The sequence below is a fragment of the Oryzias latipes genome, chromosome 3, assembly GCF_002234675.1.
Source record: "Oryzias latipes chromosome 3, ASM223467v1".
Classification (NCBI taxonomy): Eukaryota; Metazoa; Chordata; class Actinopteri; order Beloniformes; family Adrianichthyidae; genus Oryzias; species Oryzias latipes.
Genome location: NC_019861.2, coordinates 16,505,115 through 16,514,827, shown reverse-complemented (window position 1 = coordinate 16,514,827; position 9,713 = coordinate 16,505,115). Strand labels below are relative to the sequence as shown.

Below are 9,713 nucleotides of genomic sequence, written 5' to 3'. Positions count from 1 at the left end.
TGTAGTCAATGGACAAAATCACTTGTTTTTTCTTTATTACCAAACACCATAAACTTTGTTTTTGTTAGATTCAAAGATAGTTTATTGTAGTCAAACCACATTTTGAGTTTTATCATTTCCATTTCAATACTTTTAGCTAAGTTGACTTCTAAATGTCTTATAACAGTGATTTCTGCAGCAATTCATTTTTAACGAATGGGGCATGTAGATTTTCCATGGTCCTCCTGTGCTGTATTGTATTTGATAAACCCATTTTCTGCATGAGTTCAGCCTCGCTGAGTAAACAAAAGCCAGAAGAGTGTGTCAGCAGCGCTCTCTAGCCGCCTTCAGTCCCGGTTCTTCCCCTCCTGCGAAAACAGTTTCGGGGGAAAAAAACAGAAAAGTTTGTTTTGGTTTTTCCTACATCGGACCTAGACTCAGCCAGTCTTCCAGCAGATATAAATTAGGAACGGCTCAGCAATGCCCGTACCACGTAGGATTCTGGGTAGAGCTTTGGCATTTTTCGTGTTGCTTGTGACGTTCGCCGATGCTCATCGATGTAAGTATGTTTGGGATTCTAAAAGTTTGCGAAAACAGCTGTCACAGTTGGATGAAATGATTAAGGCCCTATCAGGTCTCAAATGAGGTCACTTGGGAGGATTTGGCCGCCTTGTTACGGCGTGAATCAAAGCAAGATGAGGTGCTTTAGTAACAAACCGGGGGTTAACTTCTGGGAAATAACGGTTTCGCAATGAGCTCTGTTCAGGCCAATTCATCTGAGAGCAATTAGGCTGGTGGCATGAAAGCACCACCATCGTATGGAGTTAATTCAGTCTCAATAATCAGAAATGCACACAACCGGTTTTACAAATGCACACGCTCCGATTCACAAATGTCATTTTATGCAAACGTGAAAAATAAATTCGGAAATACACACCCTGTGTTTCACAAACACACAGATTGTGTTTCACAAATGCACACTAAATGTTTTACAAATGCACAATAACTCCATACCATCGAGACGAGTCTTCACATTTCAAATTGTTTTCAAAAAAAGTTTGCACAACAGTAATGTGAAGTAAGAAAGTATCTGCATGTGCATCCCAGTCCTGAGCCAAAACACAGCCTCGCAGTTCCTAAGGAGGCACAGGAGGGCCAACTCTGGGTTTGAGGAGACCAAGGCGGGCAACTTGGAAAGGGAGTGCATAGAGGAGCTATGCAACAAGGAGGAGGCCAGGGAGATCTTTGAGAACCAGCCTGAGACGGTGAAAACCTAGTTTACAAAAACCTTCAAGCTGAATCAGTGCTCCAGAGGATTGATTATAGTCTGCTGTTCTTTCTTTTAGGAATACTTCTACCCCAAATATGTTGGTATGTTGGCAAGTTCTACCAGATTTGATGATGTATCTTCTCCATAAACTCATCAAACTGGACCTTATCTTCTAGTGTGTCTGGGTTCCCACCGAGTTGGCATCAGCAATGGGAACTCGGGGTCAGACATCCCATCAAACCTTCGCACCTGTGTTAAGGGTGAGGGGCAGAATCTGAACCAAAAATCATGCTGGTTTGCTGATGTGATGCTTCCTCTTCAACCCGTTTAATTTCCTGTTTCTAACCAGAAATCAGTAACCAGTGCACCCCGTTTCCATGCTACAAGGAGGGTTCAGAGGGCTGTGTTGACGGCCAGGCTTCCTTCACATGCGTGTGTAAACCGGGCTGGAAGGGGCGGCTCTGTGAATATGGTAAATTGTGTTGCCTTTTTAATGTTGTCAAAATGAGATTCTATATGTATGGAAAGGGATTCGTGCAATAGAGGAAAAAAAAAAGGGCCAAAAAGAATTCTGAATTTTTTCTCACAATTGTAACTTTAATTTCACAATTCTGAATTTAATCTCAGAAATATAACTTTAATCTAAGAATTCTGAATTAAGTTTTAGAATTTTTACTTTAATCACAGAATTCCAATTTTCTTCAGAATTTAAACTTTTTGAGAAAAAATTAGGATTTAAAATTAAAATTAAAAAGTTAGAATTATTTTTGCCCTTTATGTTCTTTTTTCTCTCCAAGGCCCTAATCCTCTTCTGTATATGATATCCTGGCAGGAGTGCCTGACCTGCTTTTGCGTTGACTTTGCAGACATTGACGAATGTTCCGATCCAGATTTTCCAGCTGGATGCAAACACAAATGCAACAACATCCCCGGAAGTTTCTACTGCATGTGCGATGAAGGCTACTTCCTGAATGATAAAATCAACTGTGTGGGTAAGATGGCATGGAGTGGTGTAATAAATTCAGTCCCTCATTGAGGGCTCAGATAACTTAATTTTCTCAGCTGTGGAGCAAAACTGAAGACCTTTGAAACTGCGTTTCAAAGACTCGTGACAGATATTTCTGTCCGGATGATTCAGTTTTGCTCCACAGCTGAGAAAACATACTCCGATCACTGCACGCTCCAAAACACAGCCTCTGTCCCCTCAGCTGCTGACCTCCAGCAAACCTAAAATTTGACCTGAGATTACTCGTATGACAACAGAAAGTTGACAATTTCTCTTTTTTTTTTCATTAAAAGTTAATTTCTATCATTTGTAGCTGTTTGTCTGTTGGATCCGTGTCTGTATTCTCGTGCGTCCTACTTTGTGTGGGTAGATCTTTGTTTGTCTTTTAGAGTTCAGTACAAAGTCTTCAAAAACATGCACTCTGTTAGTTTGAGGAAGATGCTAGTCATTTGTCATTTTTTCATATTTCAAGGCTTGAGTTATCACAGATTTTAGGTATTTGGTATTTAAATGAAGCTATAAGTGCATCTACTTGTATTTTTTGCATTCAATTTAATTGTTTTTCTGGTTTGAATCTGTTCTGATACTACAGGTCTTCGTAAACTGTTTACTTATGTCTGATGTGCCTTTTTCCACAAAATAGCTTCATATTTGCAGTCCTAACAGAGGCCCGTTTGTACATACATTGTGTCCCTTGTGTTTCAGACATCAACGAATGTTTGTTGTATCGAAGTATCTGTGAAGAGCCAGCCAAATGCGTCAACACGCCTGGCATGTACGAGTGTCAATGTCCGCCGGGGTTTAAGTATAACTTCACCTCAAAGTCCTGCGATGGTGAGGCTCTACCAAATCCCCCAAACACACCTGAAACAAGGATGCATCCATACAATCCATTGAACGACTTCTGCACCCTTGAAACCCTGCAGACCCATTAACAAGCTCTTTGCATGACAAAATCAGTCCAGCTTGCTTCTGCTGAGAGACATGTAAATCTTGTAATGTGATCAGTGGGCTCCTTATTTCCAAATGTAATCTGCATCATCTTAACACAAGTGAAAGTTAATTGTGAATTCTTGACCCTTTGTTTTCTTGTCTGCTGCAGATGTGAATGAGTGTGAGCGCGTTTTGTGTGATGGGACATGTGTGAACACAGTAGGCAGCTACACGTGCATCTGCGATGGTCGCGCAGGATTGCGCCTGGCGGTGGATGACCGATACTGCGAGACAATTCCCATCTGCGTGGACCTGAACGACTACAAACATCCTGAGATGCTTTACCTGGGGGAGCTGTTTGCGGGTCGTCCCGTCATCTTGCTTCATTTCCGCCTACCTGAAAACACAAAGTAGGATTGCAATGTAGTTCTCTACTTTTTCACTGTGTGCATAGGGATTGGTTTTTGTTTTTTCGCATTCCACATGAGGACACACAAGCTGGTCTAAAACTAAGATCTTCTTCCTGTCTGCTCTCCCCTTCTAGGTTTGCAGCCGAGTTTGACTTCCGGACGTTTGACCCAGAGGGAGTTATTCTGTATGCGGAGTCTTCCAATCATTCATGGTTCATGTTAGGGCTAAGAGGAGGCCGCATTGAAGTACAGTTCAAAAACCACCATGCTTTCAAGGTTACCAGTGGAGGCAAATTCATAAATGATGGGGAGTGGCATGTGGTAAGATGGTTTTTCAGTCTAGGGTACTGCATCTTCAGCTCATTTTCTTCTTTAATAAGTAGAACAGATGGAATGTCCTGTTCTTCTAGGCTTGACTGTGTTTGGTTTGAAGCAAACGTTGTTAGGAGTTACAATGTGGTTGACTTCTTAACACACAGATCTCTGTCGATGAGCTGGAGAACAGCATCAGTGTGAAGATCAGCAATGAAGCTGTGATGAGCATCAACAGTCCAGAGAGTCTCTTTACTTCAGTCAACGGGAAGCTGGAGACCAAAGTCTACATAGCCGGTCTGCCAAACCGCACAAACAATGTCATCAAGCCGGTAAGATGATCGACTCAAAATGAATAAAGAAACTGACTTGGAACTGAAAAGGTCAACTATTGCACCCTCTATGTCAGATCAATCCTCGACTAGATGGCTGTATACGTGGCTGGAACTTTATGAAACAGGGGCCGTCTGGAGTTAAGGAGATCATCCAGGGGAAGCAGAGTAAACACTGCTTTGTGCATGTGGAACGAGGATCTTTCTTCTCTGGAGAAGGACTTGCCCACTTTGACATAGACTACAGTGAGTAAGTTAAGTCATAACTTGTTAAATTCCTGTAGGAAAATTGAAGGGCTCCATACTAAATGTCAAAGACTGACCGGATTCCATATAGGTTTGAAGTCGGTGTCTTTGTTTGGCACAAAGACCAGCTTCATTCCAGGTTCTGTCTGTTGTAACCTACAGTTCCGGCCAAAATTAGAATGCATGCCCTTTTTAGGATCACATCCATTGATTGTATTTGAGAACTGGACAGAATAGTGTGACATCACCCATAGAAGATGAGTGACATTACTTCTGCCTCCAACAAAACTTGAACTCCACTTTAGTTTACATTTTTTCCACAAAATGTCAGTAAGCAGCGAATGAGCTGAGACGGTCTGAGTCAACATTTCTATGGCAACCTCACTGGCCAATTAGGAGTGAGCTTGTTGGAAGTCCACACCCCTACTACCTAATAGCACGCTCAAGAGAATCTGTGAAATGTTTCAAACGTTAGACGTGAGACGACATATTTTACTGAGGCATCTGATTGCGTAGTTCATAACTTGAATAACTTGCACTTAACTTGCACTACAGAAAAAACATTTCGTGGAAAAAAAATAGGTTCAGCAAAGAACATGTTAAAAACAGGTAGTAGAGCAATAATGGTTATTCTGACAAATAGAAGGGATGAATAACAGCTGTTTATTTCTCAGTAGAAGTCTATGGGATTCTAGCTTCTCATAACCAGCAGGTACTTCCAATTTGTAATGCAGGGGGGGGGGTCACTCAGTCCATTTTTCACATACATGACCACATCCCATTCTTTCATAACAAATTGTTGGATCACATTTGAGTTAGTTGTTTTTCAATCTTGGAAAATGAACCTTGAACTCCTAGATCAGGGCTGGCCAACCCTGGTCCTCAAGAACCTGAACCCTGCCTGGTTTCCAGCTCTCCCTGGACTGCTTAATGCTGGCAACCTAAATCGGGTGTGTTCAGTCAATCAGCAACAAGCTGGTCAGGGAGGACTAGAAAACAGGCTAATGAGGACCAGGGTTGCCCAGCCCTCTCCTTGATTTTTGACAGAATTAAAATCTCTGCTCTGACACTCATTCTCGGACTTTGAATTTAGCTTGGTTTTGTTTTTGGACCTTTGGACCTTTGTCCACGTTCATTTTGGGACATTAGCATCCAGGATGATTTAGTGGCCTCTCACAGCGAGGCTTAGAACAAATTCATTTTAAAGCATTCCTGAAAATATTAGCATAAATCCAGAAAGACAAACTACAGTCATTATTTTTGGAGTCATACAGCAACTTTTGTTAAATGTGTTATTTTTCTTTATGTTTTGCCTTAATTTTCAATGACTTATGCAAGGTAATCTATTTTTTGCTCTATAGTAGTGTTAAAGAGAGAGAAATGCAAAAATCACCACAACATCTTAAAGATGAACACCTTCTTACTTCTGTCTGAGTTAAAGCTCAACCTCATTTTTGCATACTTTTTTGTTTTTCTCAAGAGGGAGTTGCTTTAAGAAGGTATTTCGGACAATCTAAAGAGTTTTTAATCAGAAAGTTTTCCTTGATGTCTTCAAATGGATTTTAAAACTAACTGATCAATCAGGTTTAGAGATGGCAAAAAAATCAATTTAATTTTCTAAATGCATGAAGAAAGCTTTACTTTCAATAGATGTTTCTATTGCTTTCCAGGTTCCTTTTCCATGTTAGTCTAACCTCAGTTATTTACCATAAACATTCCTCTAATATATGAAAACGTAAAACCTTCCTTTGGCATCCATCATTTTATCAGGTTTCAGATCCATGTCCCCAATCAATGGACCTCTATATGATTGGATTTGTCCAATTCGGCTGTCATTACAGTGGAAACCACTAATGTGTCCTGAGAGCCGTTTGAATTCCACATTTGTATCATCTATGCTTGGTTTCATGCTGTGAATTTCCATCAGATGATGCAAAGCTGTGATCATATGTGGTTAGATGTCAGATCAATATGTAATCATCAATGAGGGGTTTGATAGGATAACAAAATTGCTTCATATAAACAAGTTTGTACTGAATGGGTTATGTATTTGCAATAAAAGAAAACATTTTGAGTTTTTTTCTATAGGACAGGTGAGTGTGGATGAGCTTTATTTCCTTCTTGACAAATGCTGTGTGCATGTGTTTCACTGTGTTTAAGCAGGTAAATCTGGAAAGTGGAATGTGAATGTAGAGATGCGGATACGTCCATCTAAAAGTACAGGCGTCCTCTTTGCGCTTGTCTACAACAACACAGTCCCCCTGTCAGTTGCAGTGGTAGAGAAAGGAGAAGGAGATGCGGTGGGCTGATTGACACATTTTTAACTTTTCAAATATTTGTTTCTCTAGATATTTTTTCTTATTATTATTATTTTTTTTTTATCTCCAACCTTTAGAATTTACAAGTGTTCTTGGAAGGTGTTTCCGTGGCAACACTGGACTCATTGATGCTGTGCTACCCTGAACGGCTTGGGATTCAGCTCAATGTGACTCCCTCTGAAATCCAACTCTCAGCCAGTTCTTCCACTGTGAGCTACATCAAGTCTGATGTCCTCGAGAAGAAACTGGAAGTCCTCAACATCACCATGCAGAATCCTGTTGGCACATACATTGGAGGGATACCAGGTTAGAGAAAGCAGAATTTTAAGCATTTCTTTGTCTGGACAGATATCTGGAGTGCATAATGTATGTGTATACTCCATGGAATGCACGGTGCCTATGTTGCCTCACAGCAAGAAAGCCCTGGTTAAAATCCGCCTTGGCTTTTTGCGCGGGGACATTTGCATGTGTGGGTTCGGGGTCCCACAGTCTGGTTTTCTTTTAAAAACGTGTTTAATAGGTTGATTGATGACTGAAAAGTGACAAAGTGTTTAGGGTTATTTACCCACGTGGTGACCTGTCAAGGGTGTACCCCACCTTTGCGCTTTGCTATCTTAACCCTTAGTCACAGGCACCCATACGGGGGTTGACCACCACGGGTCGCCACGGGTGCTGCAGGTTTTTGGTTCTCCGGGCCAGTAGAGAATCATGGACATCCCAAGAGAAGTGCAGGTGTGTCTGCAGTTCCCTTGAGGCTCATGTGGCCAACTTAAGGGACATCGTGGAAATGGAATAAACCATTGTCGTATGTGTTTCGTGAAGTATTTGTAATTATAGTGTTAAGTTGCATGCACCAATGACATATGATTGGTGCTGTCATTTTCACCCACAACTTTAAAATTTGGTACGATCTACCTGTTTGCCCCGTACAGATTTGCCCATTTTTTTGCCCTGCAGACACCTCATATCCTGTAAGTGCAGTTGTGAGGGGAGTTGTGACTGAGACATAAGATAAGCTGCAGCAATAAATGTTACCCCTCCCAGGATGAATTAAATTTAGATAATGGAGGGTAAAAGGTGTTGTGGTCCCTGCTTTACATTTAATAGACAAACCCAAATGGAATTTGTTTTTTTTAGCACAGCTGAAGCTAATTTATGCTTTCTGAATAGATCAGAACTTTTCTTAGTCCCTTGCTTGCGCTCTTTTTATAATGGAAATTAAACAAAAAACTTTACACAAAAAACAATAAATTATTGCTGTATTTACTTGCATTTTTAAAAAATAAATATGACTGTCTTCCCTACGTTATTCTAACTGAATATCTTTCTTCCGTTTTGCCATAGGTAACATCCCATTAATAGCCACCCCTGTGTCTGCTTTTTACTACGGCTGCATGGAAATCACAATCAACGACCAGTGGCTGGACTTTGACGAGGCTCACAGGAAACATAACAGCATCAAATCCCACTCCTGCCCTCCTGTCTCCGCCTCGGAGCCTCACCCTATTGTATCACACCTGCACAGATAGGGACCTTAAACAGTAAAAGAATTCAAAGGCGGCGAGCAATCGGTCATTAGGGTAGACGTGTTCTAATATTTTTGTCTTTACTTTTCACATAAACAGCATCACTGCCTTGGATGTGTACCTTCAAAATAAAAGCAGTTTGAAACCTGGACAACAAACAGACCTGTTTGTTGGAGAGAATCTGAGCTGTACAGCACCAACATATGTGTGTTGAGCAACATGTGATTTGTATTTGTAAAAAAATAAACAAGTGGTTGCTTTTGGCCATTCTCTGATGACACCTGGTCCTTGTCCTTGCAGCTGGGTCACACAGTTATCTGAAATCTTTTTATAACTGGGGATGACTTATTTTTACTGTGGCCTTGGGAGTAAAACCTAGGAGGAGAATGCTGAGACGGCAGGCTCGATCCAGTTCTGTTGCATTGTCATATCATCACTGGCTAATGTAGGTCATCAGAAATCTGAACTGCAGTTCTGCTTCTGTTGTCATTTCCCGTGACCACTATTTGTATCTCACAGAAAACAGTCGTAATTATTTAAGTTAAACTTAGTTCTATGTTTTGTGTGTTGAACTGTTGTTTTAATAAAATTCCATCAAAATTGATTCCAGGATTTCTTTTTCCTGCTGCGTTTTGTCTGGTTTGTGTGAAAGACATCCGTTACAACCATTGTTGTCCTTGCACTAGTTAATTGCATTTATGATCCACATTTCACCTCCTTTGATATCCTGCCAAAGTTGAGACATTGTTGTTTTGTTTGGTGAGTGGAGTTAAAGATAAAGAAATAGGAATGGTATCTCTTTCAGTATTTCCCAATCACTGCATGTGTCATCAATTTCTGCTCACCAACACAAATTTAAAGAGAAAGCTGGTCCACCAAAGACATTTGTTTACTTTGTCAAAAGTTTATCATTTACACATTTAGGAGGCATTTTAACGTCTAATTTAAGCTTGCAAACAAAATGGAAATATTCTACATTTTTCTAAAATAAAACAAAAAATTAATTAAAAGCTTTGAATTGTAAACTGAACGGATTGGTTCCGATTTCAACAGTTTCTGTTCCTGCTCAAGCTTGTTCTGGTATTTTCTCCTGAAAAACCTTTAGTCCATTACTTAGTCTGCTCATCAAAGCAGAGAGCAAATAACTTGAGAATGCCTCCTTTATGTCTAATATTACTCTTAATAACTTGAATACCAAACCAGACAAGACAAGGGCTTAAACTGTCAGTGACCTGCAGAGAACAGAACATGATGGATTCCAGGAGAATGAAACAGAAAGAAAACTAAAACGTTTTAAAAAAATATCTGTGGGAGGTTTATGACTGCTGATTATTAATGAACAAAAAGGGTAAATGCAAAAAAGAGAGAAAATTTTACTTTA

At 40.3% G+C, this 9,713-nt stretch overlaps 1 protein-coding gene across 2 annotated transcripts; it reads left to right on the top strand.

Moving 5' to 3' along the window:
- Positions 1–286: 286 nt before the first annotated feature.
- On the top strand, positions 287–8,936 carry pros1 (protein S). 2 transcript variants are annotated; one of them, XM_011490330.3, is made up of 14 exons: positions 287–538; positions 1,087–1,244; positions 1,326–1,350; positions 1,426–1,509; positions 1,599–1,721; positions 2,116–2,241; positions 2,961–3,089; positions 3,358–3,598; positions 3,733–3,919; positions 4,078–4,242; positions 4,320–4,488; positions 6,649–6,788; positions 6,884–7,112; positions 8,151–8,936. In XM_011490330.3, the coding sequence occupies exons 1-14, from the start codon at positions 460–462 to the stop codon at positions 8,333–8,335; spliced, it is 2,040 nt and encodes a 679-aa protein (XP_011488632.1). In that variant the 5' UTR covers positions 287–459; the 3' UTR covers positions 8,336–8,936. The 2 variants fall into 2 exon arrangements, with proteins under 2 accessions (XP_011488632.1, XP_004067116.1); XM_004067068.4 differs by having other exon boundaries at positions 288–538; positions 6,652–6,788.
- Positions 8,937–9,713: the final 777 nt, after the last annotated feature.

Excerpts from the sequence above, each read along its gene's own strand:
- pros1 (XM_011490330.3), top strand. The coding sequence starts at position 460 with ATGCCCGTACCACGTAGGATTCTGGGTAGAGCTTTGGCATTTTTCGTG. Across the intron at positions 3,920-4,077 it reads ATGATGGGGAGTGGCATGTG|ATCTCTGTCGATGAGCTGGA; the intron begins GTAAGATGGTTT and ends CTTAACACACAG. Across the intron at positions 7,113-8,150 it reads ATACATTGGAGGGATACCAG|GTAACATCCCATTAATAGCC; the intron begins GTTAGAGAAAGC and ends GTTTTGCCATAG.